Genomic DNA, 17,718 nt, shown 5'->3' on the forward strand with positions numbered 1-17,718 from the left:
TACGTCTAAAGATTCGATGTGACGGGGAATCTGAAAAATTTTGCAAAATTTTTAGGAACTAAACAAGGCCTAAGGCCTTCTTTACTTTCCCAAATATTTTGCAAAATATTTCAGATTCTCCGTCACACCGAATCTTACAGCATATATATGGAACATTAAATACAGATAAAAAAAACTAATTACACAGTTTGTATGTAATTTGTGAGACAAATCTTTTGAGCCTAGTTAATCTGTGATTGGACAATATTTGTCAAATACAAACGAAATCACATTTTGTAAATTTTTTTGCAAGTAAACAAGGCCTAAGTTAAACCTTGTTTAGTTCACCCCAAAACAAAAAAACTTTTTAAGATTTTCCGTCACATTGAATCTTGCGGCACATGTATGGAGTCTTAAATATAAATGAAAATAAAAACTAATTGCACAATTCGCCTATATAAATCGCGAGACGAATCTTTTAAACCTAGTTACTCTATGATTGGACAATGTTTGTCAAATAAAAACGAAAATGCTATAGTGTCAAAATCCAACAACTTTTTGGATCTAAACAAGGCCTTAAGAAAGGGATTTCCTCCTAAGCTGGAAAATGTAATGACCATCCAAGATTTGCCAATAAGTTTCATCGACGAAAGCACACATAAAAAGAAAATTCCAGTGAGAAATATAGGGTGAGTCTCTGTGTCTTGCTTCATAAAATGCACGCCCTTTGACTTTGATCCCAATTGGCGTCGCCGCGCTTTGCGTGATCGCCAATTCGCCGTGAAATGACGTCGTTTCAACGCTATACACGCGGGCTTCGTCTCCTATTTTTGGGGGCAAGCCCCGGTGGCCTGTCACCTGTGAAGTGAAGGAATAGATCGACCGACCAACAACGGGCGCGCGGCGGCGGCGCCGGACTCGGCAAAGAACCTGCTGGCAGTGTGCGGTTCGTTCCTGCATGCCGCGTCGACGTCGTCTCGCAGTGGCAGAGCTGTGCGCCACGCGTTCGCTTGTGCACGACGCCGCGCCCGCGCGCGCTTACCACCCGGCGGCGTTCGCCGATCGATCGACCGATCCGCCGGGACTCCCTCCATTTCTCTAAATACGGCCTCGACCAGTTGACCCGCGGCTTTTGTTATCTGGCCGGTCAGCAGCTGCATAAATACAGCAACCAAAGCCCTGCCTAGCTCCCTCCTCCGGAATCGTCGGCAATGGCTCCTGATGCGTGTGTGCTTCTGCAGCTGCTCGCTGCTGCTCTGGTGGCGATGATGGCGGCGACGGCGGCCACCCAGCAAGCTGCTCCTGCGCCGCGCGGCGGCCTGCGCCCGCTGCCATACAACTACCTCGTGCTCACCCAAGGAATGGGAGGGTACAAGAGGAACCAGCAGCTGACGTGCCCGGACCCCAAGACGAAGCAGCCAGGGTGCATGACCAAGTGTGATTCCCGCTGCCCCAACCAGTGCATCGTCGTCTGCCCCGGCTGCAAGACCTACTGCAGTACGTACACACTACACTATCGCACTCTGAAAGTCTGAATGCCGTCCAATGCAAAAGTCCAACTAAAGCTCTTTGCTTCCAATAACGAATGCAAGTCTGCGACTTCTACCCCGGCATGTCGTGCGGCGACCCGCGGTTCACGGGCGGCGACGGCAACACCTTCTACTTCCACGGCGGCAAGGACCAGGACTTCTGCATCTTCACCGACGCCGGCCTCCATATCAACGCGCACTTCATCGGGAGGCGCGACCCCGCCATGAGCCGCGACTTCACCTGGATCCAGGCGCTCGGCATCCGCTTCGCGCACCACCGCCTCTACGTGGGCGCCCACAATAAGACCGCCAGGTGGAGCAGCGACGACGTCGACCGCCTCGACCTGGCCTTCGACGGCGAGCGCGTCGCCATCCCGGCGCACACCGGCGCCGCGTGGCGGCCCCCCGCCGCGCCTGCGCTCGCCGTCACGAGGACGGCCGCGGCCAACGGCGTGCGGGTGCGCCTCGAGGGGGTGCTCGACGTCGTGGCCAACGTCGTGCCCGTCAGCGAGGAGGACTCTCGCGTGCACGGCTACGGCGTGGCGGAGGACGACTGCCTCGCGCACCTGGACCTGGGGTTCAGGTTCCTCGACCTCACCGACGACGTGCACGGCGTGCTCGGGCAGACGTACCGATACGACTACGTCAGCCGGCTTAGCGTCACCTCCAGGATTCCTGTCATGGGCGGCGCGGCAGAGTACCTCTCCTCGGATATCTTCGCCACCGACTGCGCCGTTGCAAGGTTCGGCGACGACGACCGCCGTGCCGACACCTCCATGCTCACCTCTGCCAGGGCCTATTAATTATTTAAGCACGTCGCCGTTCGATGCAGCGATCGAGCAAATATCAGTATCACACGCACGACGCGCTTATATGGGAATAAATAATATAGTACAGTATAATGGTATATATGTTGTAGTATTTCTTTTCTGTCAACATAGTAGTTTTCAGTTTTATCACAAGTGTCTCAACTAGACAACTACCATGCTTTTACAATTTACACACATTTTGTTTGCCAATTAATCAGATGCTGGTTCTCTGCCTTACAGGCCGGGGAACAGTCTCCTAATCAGATGGGTTATTCTTCAATAGTTTAGCTTCACAATTTATTATATGCAACTGGTGTTCTCTTGTTCAAGTGAAAACCTATGTGCGCTTGAGCTCTGTCCCAAATGCTATTGATCGATCGCTGTGAATATGTTGGGTAGGACCGTAGGAAAGAGCAGTTGTTATGTCCAGAATAGTTCTTGTGACTGAAATAGCGGAGTTTGAAAATATGCAGTTTAATTATTTATCTAGTGGCCATGTATCTGTACACACTGTGATGTAGGCGCAATCTGCGATGATTCTTTATTGCAAAAAAAGCTTGTGTACAGTATCTGATTGAACCAAGGTATGGTCCTTGTGCTGCATGCATGTTTCCGTGTGGCTCAGGCAGCGGGCAGCGCTTGCTTGCGTGCTGCAACGCAAACAGCGTGAGAAATGTATGTGCCAAGTTTTCGGTTGCAGGGGACACATGGCGTAACACTCGTTGCACACCAAGACACCAAAGTCCAAAGCACGTTGCCTCGCACTTGCAGCATATTCAAGGCATTCTTCACCGACAAGTATGCATATATGAAAAAAAATGCCATGCATGGTCCTATTCAAGCTTCAACATATCATTATCCAAGAAACTCTTCTGTTATTTCAAACAAGTATTGTGAAGGAAAAATGGTGAAGTAAAAGATGTACGAAAAACATATGTTTTTATTAGAAATGCCGTATAGAAAATGGCGTGTTACGATTGGGAGAAGTTGGCCCGGGGACTTTCCAGGGCTGGCAAAGGCCCACTCACTTCATCCTGCGAAGCAGCATCATCTGCGGCCGCGCTCGTTTATAAGAACGGCAGCCTCGACCTGAACTGGCGGTACGGGACTATCCTCCTGAGTCCTGACTGGAAATGTGGCTTGTTGCTCACCCCCATCATGGGCTGAAGCAGCTTATGGGCCGGTGGCGGGCACTAACCGCCCCTAAATTCCCGCCGTTTGTTAGGGCTCTTCCTCAGCCCTCGCTCAGCCGCCGCCGCTGCCGCGCCACCGTCGCCGTCACGCCCATGGCCTCCACGGCGACCTCGCGCCGCCGGCCGCGGCGGGGCTCCAAGGGCCCCAACGCCGACCTATGCCGCACCCTCACCGACTGCACCCGCCGCGGGGACGCGGCCGCCGCCATGGCCGCCTTCGACGCCGCCGTCTCCGGCGCCGGCGCCGACGCCGACACCCCTCTCCGCCTCGCCGCTCACCAGTACAACCAGCTCCTCCACCTCCTCGCCTCCGCCGACCGCTCTTCCTTCCCCGGCCCCGCCGCCGCCGCCGCCGCGCGCCGCGTCTTCGCCCACATGCTGCAGGCCGGGGCGCCGCCCTCCGAGGCTACCATCACCTCCCTCGCGCGCGTCATCGCCGCCGCCGATGACCCAGGGTCTTCGGCTGCCGACGAGGCGTTCGAGCTCGTGGCCACCATGAAGGACAAGTACGGCCTCTCCCCGCGCCTCCGCTCCTACGGCCCCGTCCTCGCTGCGTTCCGAAGTGCCGGGGAGGCCGCCAAGGCCTACGCTGTAGAAGCGCACATGACGGCCTCCGGCGTCTCGCCTGAGGAACCCGAGCTTGCCGCCCTCCTGGATGTCAGCTCCAGAGCCGGGGACGCGGACAAGGTGTATGAGTATATGCATAAGCTGAGGCAAGCCGTGGACTGCGTCAGCGAGGAGACTGCAGGAGTTGTGGAGGCATGGTTCAGGAGCGACAAGGCGGCAATGGCCGGTAAGTCTGAATGGAATGCTGCTCAGGTGAAGGATGCCATTGTAGCGAACGGTGGCGGCTGCCACCGTCTTGGGTGGCTTGGAACTGGCCCTTGGACGATGCAGCGGGTGAGAGTTGGGGCTGATGATCAGTGTGCAGGGTGTAGATACCGCCTCGCTTGCATTGACATTGACATGGAGGAGACACGGAAGTTTGCTGATTCTGTTGCTGGTTTGGCCCTTGAGAGGGAGACTAAAACAAATTTCAGCCGCTTTCAGGTGCCCTCCCTCTCCCATTGCTGCGATATACTTATCTCTCAACTTTCTATGGCACCATGGTAAGGTTGGCATTCTGGTTATTCTGCTTCCAACTTTAGATGATTATTCATTTGCTAATCATGGAGAATTAATAATATGGGCAAAATAGACTGGGAGATGATGATTTCTACTAATGGTGATCTGTTGTGTGCTTTGAGTAATGTGTTTGGTTGCTCTATGAGTCTATGTACATCAGAGAAATTGAGCCGATGTATGCTGTCATGCTTGAGGAATCCTTATGGGTTCTAACTGCTTGTTCAGGCAACTGATCCTAGATCCTAATAGCTAAACTAAGCTGTCACTTTATCAGAACTTCTATTATAACTAATGCATTGCAGTTGCATGACTAGAGTTGGTTAAAGAAGTGACTTTATTTATTAGTTTGTTCTCTGTGTTAGAAACAGTATCCATCTGTGAATCTCACAGGTTGAATATGACTGTTGTAGGAGTGGTTGGAAGCAAATAAAGAATATCAAGCAATAGTCGACGGTGCAAATATTGCACTGTATCAACAAAATTTTGCGGAGGGTGGTTTCAGTTTGACTCAGGTCCGTGCACCACTTTACACTGAATTTTGACATGTGGACATTGATAATTAAGCAATACGTGCTAATTATTGTTTGACTGTTCATACTTAATATAGAGCAGCTCGATGCCGTTATAACAGAGCTACGGGATAGATATCATGGGAAATGGCCACTTGTCATACTACACAATAAACGAATTGCCAAACTTATGGAAAATTCATCCAATAGACATTTGATTGAGACTTGGAGAACAAATGGGGCATTGTATACTTCACCAAGTGGGTCAAATGATGACTGGTAATGCTCAGTTTCTAGTCTTCAGTATCTCTGAACTTATTTTTTATGCTCAATTCTCAAAGACAATGAAAATACCTTTATGTCCACTATTTTCTTATAAACTGGGAGGACTTTCCTGTTTACACTATAATTTTGTAGAGACCGCAATCATCTAGAATCGCATAGCTTATTGATTATTCACTTTTCTTCATTGTTATGTTTCCTCCTTAATGTTTCTAATTATATGACATGCAAACATCCAGGTATTGGTTGTATGCAGCAATCAAACTAAATTGTTTGCTTGTGACTAATGATGAAATGAGAGATCACATATTTGAGCTTCTAGGGTCATCCTTTTTTCCGAAGTGGAAGCAACGTCATCGGGTGAGCTCTGCAAACTGATCATAAAGTGCTATTTCTCTGTGAATGGTTATTAGTTATTACACAGAAAGTCTGGTTCTAGAAGCTCAGAATACTATACTATTTAGTTTGAACTAAAGAGTGTAATTAATTCTCTCTTAACCTGCTCCATGCATTGGATTTTGTCTTACTGTTAATTGTTATTTGCTAATTTGCTAAACTCTGTTACAATTGCGCAGGTAAAGTACACCTTTAATAAAGGAAAAGCGGTGCTTGTGATGCCACCCTCTTATTCTTCAGAGATTCAAGTAAGTAGTCTATTTTCAGGTGTTTTCTAGAGCTTAATATCTGCTGTTGCTCATTTCATCTTCATTGCAGGAGTCAGAAATGGGATCTTGGCACATTCCGATGGAAGAGAAGTCTGGGGATGAGAGAGGTAGGATTTGGCTTTGTATTGGCAGGGGAGGTTCCTGCAAAGAACATGGTGAAGTTCCCACAACTAATGGAGTTGTCCACGAAATTCCTCCAACCGAGGCATCTAAAGTGGTGCAGCAGAGGCTGGCAGAAAATAAGAATGAGACGATATCTGGTAAAAGAAAGGATAGAGATTGATCACTTATCCAGGAGCAGCATCTACCTGGGAGTTTGTCATCTTGTGAGCAATTGTGGTGAACTGTGTTTCTGCAGTCTACTTTGTTGTTGATTCAGCTAAGGCAGTTCAAGAATAGGAATGCAGCGATAGTGCCGTCCCAGATCTGCAGGATGCTGATAATTGTTAATCACTTTCACTGGCTTGCAGACTTGCATTCTCCACAAGTTTGGTGTGATTCTAGACAATTTTGCTGCACCATGTATTCTGGTTGCCATGGTCATCTAGTGTAACACCAGAATACTAGATAACCTCAAATTGGCTGTTCCTAGAGCTTTTATCTCTTCAGTTAAATGAAAAGGTGAACTTTATTCTGGATGTATGATAAACATTTCCAAGTGCATTTTTGAGCTACTGTGCCGTTTAGAAACCTGTATCAGAATGTTACGAAGGCCATTGATGTTGTTCTCATGCCTGGGGGGATTCTGAGAGCAAATGCACATTTTTTCGAGGTTACTCCTAACGTGGCAATGTGGCATTTACTATAACGTTATGGCTGTAGCTTCCCACAGTTTTCCGAGTAACCCACATGTACTAATGACATATTAATTAGGCATGATAAATTCATAGTTTTCAGACGAGATATGCAGTTTGTCTTTTTACTAGTCTATGTTTAGGCCTAAGATTAGTTTGACTTAGGCTTTGTTTAGTTCATCTAAAAATCCAAAAATTTTTAAGACTCTCAGTCATATTAAATCTTGTGGCACATGCATGGAGCACTAAATATAGATAAAAAATAAATAAATAATTATATAGTTTGTTTGTAAATCGCGAGATGAATTTTTTAAGTCTATCTATAATTGGACATAAATTACCAAATACAAACGAAAATGCTACAATAGTGAAATCTAAAATGTTTTCGGATTTGGATTCCTTATGTTTGAATATCCGTCATCATCCTTAAAAGATGCTACATTAGTGAAATGCTACTCCATCAAATCACCACAAAAATCTTTAAAAAAAAGAAGAAAAAAAATCACCATAAAAGTGACCAAGAGTAAGATTTTCTAATTTATCACTCTGAGCCTATTTGTTTGAAAAATCATTGGTGAAAATATTGTTCATTAATTTATTATGAGAGAAAAACAATGTTGGTTGATAGAAACACATATAACTATAAGACAAACGAACTCAACCAAAAAAAATTAGAATCTGAGCTTTATAGATTGATAATGTATTTATAATTTTATTTAAATCTACCAGTCACTAAATAGTATTTTTGTCGTGTAACAAATCAGGCAACAAGGCCATGCCTATAAAGATTAGATCCACAGTCCATCAGTCAGAGTCACCACCAGATTCGCGTGTAGTGAAAGCTACTGGTAGATCGCTCGACGGTATCCGGAAGCCACCGAGGCGAGCGGCGAGCGCACGCACCGGGACAAGCACAACACCGGAGAAGGAGGAGGTGCGAGATGGCGACGTCGGGATCGGGAGGCAACGAGCCCGGCGGACGGCCCTGGACGGCGACCAGCACGTGGGTCCCCGGTCCCGCCGGCGGGGCCGTGGAGGACGCTGTCTCGTTCGAGACCTCCGACGACGACGCGGAGGCGTCACCGGCGGGCGTCGTGCTCTGCCACCCGCCGGCCGACTCGGACCGCGACATGACTCCCTGCCCCTGCGAGGTCACTGGTGAGTCCTCGCTTTGTCTTAGGTAGTACCCGCCTAGTCAAAATTTGGAGGATTGTTGCGAATTGCTGTGCTCACGTTAGTCGAATCCTTGATCGGATGCAGCTGCGCGCTCTGTTGGGAATTGCTGTGTTGCTACTTGCGTTCGACAGCGTCTAAGCAGGCAAAACCCTAGTAGGCTTGTACTATCTGAACCGAATTGGGCATCTGGTTGTTTGGGTTATGGAGATCTAGTGCTGTGATTGTGGGTCCCTTTGTTAATCTTACGCTCTGTCTAAACTAATTAACTATAACGATTTGTTGTGATGCCTAGACCCTGCTCATAATGTTGGTACAGACTACATAAGTATGATCACTATGTGAGATATAGCGACTACATAAGTATGATCACTATGTGAGATATAGCGTGTCCATTTTCTTTTGAAGGAGTGGTGGTTAGTTACATATAACACTCTGATGCTTCTTATTCAATCCACTACCATAGCAACAGTATTTGGTAGTTTCAGATGGTATGATCCTTCAGAAATTTCATTAGCTGGTGTTTTACATCTACTAGCTAAATAAACATTGTCGGATTCTGCTATACCATGCAATCTGATTATGGCATTATTGCCAATTCTATTTTAATAGCATCATGCCTGGTTTTGCCATCTTCTATTGAACATTTGAACCGTTGAATTCCTATGGAAGCATTTAGTAGTGCAAATTTGTAGACAGTTGCATTCTCATTCTGTATACACAAAAATTTATTCAAGGATTTTATTCAGTTAGTTTCAGGGGAAAGTATGAGATTCACAGGGTATATGTGCGAAGCACAGCTCGGATATATGAACTATACCACTCTCCTGATCCAAAGGGTGCCAGCAAGGATTATCTATGCACCGTGCGTTGTGGACTTGCTGTTAAAGAACCGCAGCCCTGTGGTGAAGAAAGTATGTCTCAGTGGACTGGCAGTGCTTCAAACAGCGACAAGCGTGAACATGAGGCAAAAAGTGTAAGTAGTGGTAGTGATGAAGATAATTGGGTTGATGTCAAGATTCCAGAATCTCCTGCTGGAAATAAAACACTAGAATCTCAAGAAAGGAATGCCATTCGAACCTGCCAAGAAAATACTCTGGTATGTAATTCATTTTTTTGGTTTTGCACAATAAACATCTGTTAATAGTCATTTATCACCAGAAATTTCTACTGGCAGTGGTTTTGACATAGGTCACCTGAACTTTGTTGAACCTGTAGAATTAATCCAGTCCACAACAGCATGAAAATTGATTGAATGCACATGTAGATTCGTCAAACCGATAGATATTAAATTTTCTGTATACCTCTGAAATGAAATGAGGAAGTGATGGGAGATAAGAGATATTGAATACCAGAAATAACTAGATCAGTTGTTGTGTGAGTTTTTTTAATACTTTGTGTGAGTTTGTTTAGATAAAATAAGGATGGTTTTCCTTTGTTAGGAGTTTCTTATTGAGTTCTTCTCAAGGTATCTAAAGCCTTTTTGTTAGGCGGACTTACAAGTTGCAACTTTGAATGTAGTAAAAACATCTTTCTTATCTTTTGTTATTATATGTATTGCAGGCACACTATGAAGCTACTGCTGAGATGACTGATGTTAACCCTTGTGTGTCTCTTACTATACGGTTTCTATCACTTCAGTCGAAGGCATCAGTGCACATTGAGGAAATCTACATATTTGCTGATCATGTTGAGTCCACCAGTGATGTTTCAGTAAGAGGTCCTGGAAACATGGGAGGCAGTTCTTTGCTGGCAATGCTTGTTCCTGGCCTTATGCAAATGTCTAAATCAAGGAATTTGAAGATCGATGACAGTTATTTTTCTGATGGATCAAGGAATCAAGAGAGCAGCACATGCAAAAGGGTTACACAGGAAGCAGTGCTGTGTAGCACAAATGATTCAAAGTATACATCTGTAGGGATAGAAAGTGCAATGAGCCCTACAGTTGGTGTTACAGTATCTGATGAAAAAAATAGCCAAGGTGAGTTCCAGTTCAAGGACCCTGATTCTCTTCCATTGCCTGTACAAACATTAGGAAGTACACAAGCATCATCAGTGAAGGACCAGCGAGAATTGAACACAGGTCATGTTGGTAATCCCCTTCTGAAGGAAAACTTTATTCCTTATAATCATATTGAGAGAAAGCTGGATACTCTGCTCTCAAAGGTAGAGAAGATGGAATTATGTTGCTCTAGGTTTGAGAACAGCATGATAAAGCCCCTTGGTAGCATTGAGGCGAGGCTTCAGCGACTAGAGGAACAGTTTAGTTCGTTCTCCATGGATATTCAGTCTTTGAGAGGTTCTTCTGCATTTAGGTCAGCAACAGATGGTATGTCTAATACGATGCGCTCACAGGAGGAAGCACATAATGATGCTAATGATAACAGTATTTCTACAACTGACAGGAAACCAGGTTTAGCTGTCAGGGCGCCAGATTTTATGTCAGATGATTACTGTGGTTATAATGTAATAACTAATGGAAACCATGTTAGTTTTCGTGGGCCTAGTGTGGTGCCAAGGCTGCTTGTGAAGGCCACTGATTTTATTGCTCAACCTGAATTAACCGATGCAAGCCTCCATGATGGGTCTGCTTCTGAAAAGGAGCATAAGACTTCCCCGGGTTTAGTTGTCAAGGTTCCTGAATTCCCAGATGATGATGATGATGATGATGATGATGATGATGATGATGATGATGATGGGGAGGATAATGATTATGACAACGATGACGTGGAAGAAAAGAAACAAGCAGAAGTTTGTGGTGATGGTGATGATCACATATGGTCTGATGATACTCTGAGGAAAAGCACAGCTGGCGACACAAATAGCAAAAAACCTGTATCTATCAATGGTGCATTGGCGTCCGCATTGGAAGCATTACTCACTTCCACCAAAGGAACATCATCTTTGAAACCTGCTGTTTGCACTAGCAGTAATTTAGGTGCTGAAAACATTAACGATTCCTTCAGTTGTTCCCTTTCTCCTGGAAAAACTGGCAAGATGCCCACTAAAGATGGTTCAGCTGACCAATTTCTGGGTACATCTGGTGATGCTAATTTGGTTGGTGCCATCATGTCTTCTCAAGATATTGATACAACTCCTAGCAATTCTCTCTCAAATGAAATGTTGGATAGCAAGGTTGAGATAAATGAACAGAACGATGATCTCAGTACAGAAAAGGTGGCATTTGTTGCGATCACAGAACCATTGGATGTTCCCTCACGCACTGATACAATTGAGGAATCTATTGATGATGCAAGTTGCGTGAATAGACAAAGCAATGGTCCTAATCTAGATACAATGAACTGTGGACCTTTGGATCCTCCTAAGCCTCCTACATTGTTTGAACCTGTTGATAGTGGAGTTCAGGTGAATGAAAATAGACCTTCCATATCCTTAGTGGAGTTTCTTGCAGCAAGGAATGCTAGCTCTTGTAAGAATGGTACTTCTGAGGCATGCCTTGGTAATGGTGATGCTGAAAAGCTGTCATTTGAGAGAAAATCAGCTGGAGCTGGTAAAAACTCGAAAAATATCAGTCAACTTCTAGTGAAGAAAGCTCTTGAGGCTGATGTGGACGAGAGAAATCTTTTGTCCAGCATACCCATTGGGGCAAAATTTGAAGGATCAAGCAGTCTTGACCCCAGAACTAGTGGGCACGATATTAATAATACAAAGGAAGCTGTCTCAGATAAGGAATGTGGCCTGAAGGATACAGAGAATGGATTTAGGCTCTCTTCGAGGATGGACTCTATATTTTCTCAGTATCATGCTACAGATTCCAAGAAAAAATTGGTTGAGAACAGCAGTTTGGACTGGAGTCTAGATGAGAGTTTCTCAAAACAGAATGGGGAACATTCCTGGTCAAGTTTGAGTAGTATGGAGTCGTTTAGTCGAGCACCTGCCAGAGAACCTGTTGTTTCAGGGAATGACACATCAGGAAATTACGCGGAAGAACTTCTTGCAGGCATTGGAGATCGTCCTGTTGCAACACATATTTTTGTGGAAGAGCTCCAAAAGGTTTCTGATGATTTGCTTTATGAGTTTAAGGATGACATGCTAGGCATGACCTCCGCAGCAAAGGGTACAAATAAGAGCAGCCTGTCCCTTGAAGTCTTGCTTGCTGAATCATCTGATTCTGAAGCACAAATTTCTGATCTGGAGGGTATTGACAGTGGTTCTGGTATTGGCTCAGCTCAACTGTTTAGTACACTCTCATCTTCAGATGACGATGCTTCTGCTGCAGACGAGCCTTTAGTTGATGTTGCTGACCTGAGTACACCATCAGAGCCATATACTTCTGCCCCCAATGAGCCTCTGGTTGACGTGGCTGACCTGACAAACCCTTCGGTGAATGAGCCTTCGGCTGATGTGGTTGATCTGCTACATACTTCAAACGAGCCGTTCGACAGTTTGAATGATATGCCAAACCCTCCAGAGATGTCTTTTGGTGGGAGCAGTGGAGAACATGCTGACAGTCTTATATAAGGATAGGGCTATGCGATACTGATAGTTCAGAGATGAACGAAACATACTGCTGCACTAGTTGGTGTGTCCTGTACAGTGATGAACGCTTTCTTCCAAGTTATGCAGAAGTTTTTGTACATAAATAAGTCTTTATGTCGGCATCAATTTATACTAAATACTATGAAAGCAGAGTAACTTTGGTTTTGGGTTGCTAATTTGCTATTCTCCCGTTTGTGTAAATCCATTACAACCTAACACTTACTGTTGCCCGTTCATTTTCAAGTTCTGAGTATTGCAGGAGAGAACATAGTTACCACTTGCCACACGCCCCTACATTGGGTACGTTTCAATTGGCAGCGAAGTCAACCGACCTGAGTTACAATCAAGAATCAACCCTTAATCTAGACCGGACAAGGTATGGCAAAGCTTTTCACTGCGTACTTTCATTATCTCCCTCTTCTTCGATACTTGAGCATAACTAAACTGCTTTATTAGTTATACGTAATTTCTTGTACTAATCACGTGATCATTTAACCGCTGGTCGCTGACAGGTGAAGCTCGGAACACGCCATGTTCTTGTGAAACGGAACAGCGCATGTTCGAACAGAAGAACAGGCGGCGCTCTGTTCACATGTGAGCTTGCCTGCCGCCTGCTGCGCGCCTGCGCTCCGTGTATAGACGCACATGGGCTAGCCCTGTCTATGGGCCTGGTGAAGTCGTACCGCCATTATACGAGGCACGGGCCCGCGCGGCCCATTAGTGGGTCCGAGGCCGTCTTCGCTCTGTCCAGGAGCAAGGAATCCGTGGATTCGCATCCTCTCCGGTCTCCCCTCCTGTGCAGTCAGAAAGGTGCATGGAAGACAATTCTCGTTATGGTACCAGAACCCCCTCTTGTCTCTTCGTTATAACAGTTTATGCGTTACTTTAGCATTTATTCACATTCACTATTTTCTATTTTGCAACAAAAATAACTTGAGCAGACGAATATTTCGAGTTGCAGTGTAAAGCTTAGGCCTTGTTTAGTTCACCCAAAAAACAAAAACTTTTTAAGATTCCCGTCCCATCGAATTTTGTGGCACATGTATGAAATATTAAATATAATAAAAATAAAATTTAATTACACAATTTGTCTATAAATCGTGAGATAAATTTTTTAAGTCTAGTTAGTCCGTAATTGAACAATATTTGTCATAAACAAACGAAAGTGCTACAATGGCCGAAAACTTTTTGTTTTGTCAAATGAACAAGGAATTAGCCAAACAATAACGAAAAAAAATCTTGCATCATATACTGTTAAGTAATATACTGGAGATTATCTTTTGTGCACTGTACTACGCCACCTTAGAATTAATAATAAGTTGAACGTACTTTTCTGTAGGGATATGGATATTGTTTAGCACCTGCACCTCCTTTAAAATATACGACCGTTAAACTAATTCACTTGTCTGAAAGCATCATATAATGTAATTAAAAACAGAGGGAGTACTAGTATACTTACCTTTTTGTTAAACTATGATCATGCTAATTGGAAGTATGGGTCGGAATTTATTAATATAGCGACACGAACACCTAGCCCTATCATCAGCCTCCTTTTTGCAGAGGGCACTTTCGGATATATACAGTAGGATATTGTGTGTTTAATGATGAGTGCTATTCCTCATGACTGGTGTGAGGCCTTGTTTAGTTCGCAAAAATTTTCAAGATTTCCTGTCACATCGAATTTTTGGTCGTATGCATGGAGCATTAAATATAGACGAAAATAAAAACTAACTGCACAGTTTACCTGTAATTTATGAGATGAATCTTTTGAGCCTAGTTACTCCGTGATTGGACAATGTTTGCCAAATAAAAACGAAATGCTACAGTACCCAAAAACAAAAAAAATTTGCGAACTGTGGTTGTAGCTCAGAAACAGCTTTGACCTCACGACTGTGGTTGTAGCTCGCAAAACTGATGTGCCAAGTGAAGCTCGTCAGTGCATGCAGAGAAGCAGAAAGTTCATGGCGTTCACTATACATGTGTGCCAAATTACTGTTCAGTGTTTCCTAAAGAAAAACAGTAACACTCTTCCGCCCATAGCCATAGGGCTTGCAAGAATCGTCAATTTTTGCCGTTGAGCACTTAAACATTTAGGTAGACATTGCTGGGAGTATCGAAGCTTCACAGCAGCGAAGGAAAGAAACAAAGAACAGAAACGAAAAACAAGATTCCAACAAAATACACAACCGTTGATAATGGACATCATATCTTGTTCATATTGACATACACAACTGTTGATGACAAAATTCCAACAAAATACAGGCAGCTCTTGCCCTCAAGACTCGGGCAGAGCACATCCTTCTTATGGTATATGGACTTTGCAATACCATACCATATGAAACACAAAACAGGAGAAACAGGAAAAAAAAGGGTTTACAAATCATACATGTGGTGGATACAACACTAAAACAAGCGTTCCACACAGCTAGCACGGCACTGATCACTCTGTCAGATCCCGGTGTAGTGAAGCGGTGAACGATCCATTCCCAACGAACAACTGAACTGTACCGGCGGCGACGAGCAGAGCAGGCGGGGGCAGAGGAAATTGCTGAAGAAGAGGGGAGGCCGGTGGCCGCCGTTGTGGGGGGAGTGAGTTCAGAAGAAGGAGCGCTTGGTGGATGGCGCCCTCCCCACGGCCCTCATGAAGTTGGCGAGCTCCAGCACCCGCGCCACCTTGGTGCCCCGCTTGGCCTCCGCCGACGCGCGCTTCTCCTCCGCCTTCCGCCGCGCCTTGGCCACCTCGTTCTGCGCCTTCTCCATCGCCTTGGCACGCTTCTCCTCCAGCTTCCTCTGCACATGCCATACCATACAAATACATGCATTTCTATCAGAACTGAACAATTCAGATACTTGATCGATTGGGGGGATTTGCTGGTTTTGTAGGAGAGTATATGTTGGTCAGTGAAGCTATTATAGATCGATGGATTACCTCGTATTTCTTGAGCCAGGCGCTGGCCTTCTCGACCTGGTCGCCCTCCCAGCCGTTGATGACGACCTCCTCGCGCTTGAAGCGGTTGTTGACCTTGGCCACCTCGGCGATCTGCCACGCGGCGATCTTGGACTCCACCTCCTCCTTCTTGACCTGCCCCACGGACATCCCACCTTCGCCGTTGCTGTTGCCGTGGCCATGGCCGTGGCCGTTGGCGGCCATCAGCGCGACGTCGGCGCCTCCAGGGGTGGGCGGGCCCCGGCGCGGCGACGGGATGGGGTTGCTGTCGGGCACGATGGCCAGCGGGTTGGTCTCCTCCAGCTCCTCCTCGGCCTCCCCGATCCTGCTCCTGCCCATGGCGTCCACGACGTCCCTGTCGACGACGTCACCGTTGGAGTTGGCGCTGGCTGCGGCGTTGGCTGCGGCGGCGACCATGGCCGAGAACTCCCTGCTCATAGTCGGGAAGGGCTCGCTGGGTGCGGTGTCGCTCCCGACGGAGCGGATGGACGTGTGCCTGCTCCCGCCCGCGGCTGACCCCCACGACGCCCGGAGGCGGTACGACGACGGCTGGCTCGGCGTCGGCGGCGGGCTCAGCGCGTGGATGTCCCTGAACTCCTCCTCCTCCTCCTCGTTCTCCCCCACCGGCTGCAACCGCCTGTCCTCGACGATCCTCTCCTGATGCTCGACGCTGCCGCTGCCGCTGCCGCTGCTGCTGCTAGTGCTAGCCGCCGTCTGTTCACCCAACATGTGGCACACTGCTTCCTCCTCCTCAACGCTAAGCCTCTAGCGGCCGCGAAACCATCTGCGGCTCGTCGGAGATCGAATGCTTTGGGTGGACTCCGGTGGTGGTGTGTGGTGAGTAGGATGGTGGCGGGGGACGCCTTCTTAAATAGAAGCCGGAGCTTGGGAGGCGGTGGCAGCGGGGAGAGTCGAACCAACACAGGAACAGGACCGTTGGCCGTCCTGGATATTTCCCAAATTTACGTCCATTTCTCGCGGCTTTTTTCGTGACCTTCGTCTCGCTTTCTCAATCGGCACCGGGAGCAGATTTGATGTTTATTTTGAGATCAGAAAAGCTAGTATTCCTTATTTTTGTGAGGGGCACGGGTCGCGTGGGCAAAGTGCGCTGACTCACACCACCGATCTCTTCCTCCCCTACTAATTCCAGTGGATTTCATTATCGTCGTCCCTCGGTTTGTTTACGAGCTTTTGGGTGTTGGATACGCTTGCGCGCACGTCGAGTTGTTTTCGTTATCGATATGCAATGGGTAGGTATCATTGGCGAACATTCCAGTGACGGTGCTTCCGGTAGCGGCGGTGCGTAGATATGAGTAGCGTGTGTGTGATCATATCCGAGCAAATTGAGACGTAACTGAATTATTAAGCCACTCTGCGATGATTTTGTGTTTGACCGAATTTCGGTTAATTTTTAACCACTCGCCGCAAGAGCAAGGTTTTTAATTTGTGGCACACGCATGAAAGCTCCACAGCCTCTCATCGGTAAGGAACAAGGAGCAGCCGCACAGCCGAAACCATCCGTTACCACATACGTACTACAGTGATATGATTTCAGATAAACTGGGGAGGGTAATTTTTGTGACGCCTCCTTTTTACAGCTCCTATTCACGTACCAGCCGGATAGAAAAGGAAGAAAGAAAGAGATATTCCGTTATTATGGGGATTAGAGACGTGGTCGGCCGTGGTAACACACGTCACCGTCACACGATCAAAGTGGCTTTGCCTATGGCGGAAATTGACCGCATGTATGCACTGACCGGTGAAACAATGACGGACGCAGAGGCGGTGCGGAATTAGCGTTAACCCCGCGTGGGCCCGGACCCTCCGATAGCTCTGCTTCCTGTTTCACCGATAATAAATGACACCCATTACTGTTTAATTGAATAACCCGGTACAGTACCGGTAGGCGCAGACAAGGCGTGGGCCCTGCCAATATCGGGGGAGGGAGATACGTCTGGTGGAAGCATCTTTTGCGAATGGAAAATTGAGGTGGAGTAGTAGTTGGCTGTCAGTCAGAAGAGCAAACGAAACGAACAAACCCGTCAGTCAGGTGTGGGAGGCGTCGTTGAGACCTGAGAGAGAGAGAGAGAGAGGCAGAGGCCTTGTTTAGTTTCGAAAACTGAAAAGTTTTCGAAACAGTAGTACTTTCGTTTGTTTATGGTAAATATTGTCCAATCATAGACTAACTGGAGTCAAAATTCGTCTCGTGATTT

General features: G+C 46.6%; 4 protein-coding genes across 5 annotated transcripts; 3 read left to right on the forward strand and 1 right to left on the reverse strand.

Annotated features, from left to right (window-relative positions):
• Positions 793-2,481, forward strand: LOC8083894. Its single transcript, XM_002460835.2, has 2 exons — positions 793-1,476; positions 1,572-2,481. Exons 1-2 carry the CDS (start codon positions 1,191-1,193, stop codon positions 2,309-2,311), a joined length of 1,026 nt encoding a protein of 341 aa, XP_002460880.1. The 5' UTR covers positions 793-1,190; the 3' UTR covers positions 2,312-2,481.
• On the forward strand, positions 3,427-6,820 carry LOC8083895 (proteinaceous RNase P 2). Of its 2 annotated transcripts, XM_021452136.1 has the most exons (7): positions 3,427-4,303; positions 4,442-4,560; positions 5,046-5,147; positions 5,248-5,423; positions 5,666-5,786; positions 6,002-6,070; positions 6,141-6,820. In XM_021452136.1, exons 1-7 carry the CDS (start codon positions 3,451-3,453, stop codon positions 6,372-6,374), a joined length of 1,674 nt encoding a protein of 557 aa, XP_021307811.1. In that variant the 5' UTR covers positions 3,427-3,450; the 3' UTR covers positions 6,375-6,820. The 2 variants fall into 2 exon arrangements, with proteins under 2 accessions (XP_021307811.1, XP_021307810.1); XM_021452135.1 differs by having other exon boundaries at positions 3,427-4,560.
• On the forward strand, positions 7,683-12,747 carry LOC8083896. Its single transcript, XM_002460837.2, has 3 exons — positions 7,683-8,043; positions 8,808-9,157; positions 9,622-12,747. Exons 1-3 carry the CDS (start codon positions 7,827-7,829, stop codon positions 12,538-12,540), a joined length of 3,486 nt encoding a protein of 1,161 aa, XP_002460882.1. The 5' UTR covers positions 7,683-7,826; the 3' UTR covers positions 12,541-12,747.
• On the reverse strand, positions 14,748-16,395 carry LOC8083897 (remorin 4.1). The gene is made up of 2 exons (XM_002463007.2): positions 15,488-16,395; positions 14,748-15,348 (listed from the first exon to the last, which is right to left on the reverse strand). Exons 1-2 carry the CDS (start codon positions 16,232-16,234, stop codon positions 15,154-15,156), a joined length of 942 nt encoding a protein of 313 aa, XP_002463052.1. The 5' UTR covers positions 16,235-16,395; the 3' UTR covers positions 14,748-15,153.

Source organism: Sorghum bicolor, chromosome 2, assembly GCF_000003195.3.
Source record: "Sorghum bicolor cultivar BTx623 chromosome 2, Sorghum_bicolor_NCBIv3, whole genome shotgun sequence".
In the NCBI taxonomy this organism is placed as follows: Eukaryota; Viridiplantae; Streptophyta; class Magnoliopsida; order Poales; family Poaceae; genus Sorghum; species Sorghum bicolor.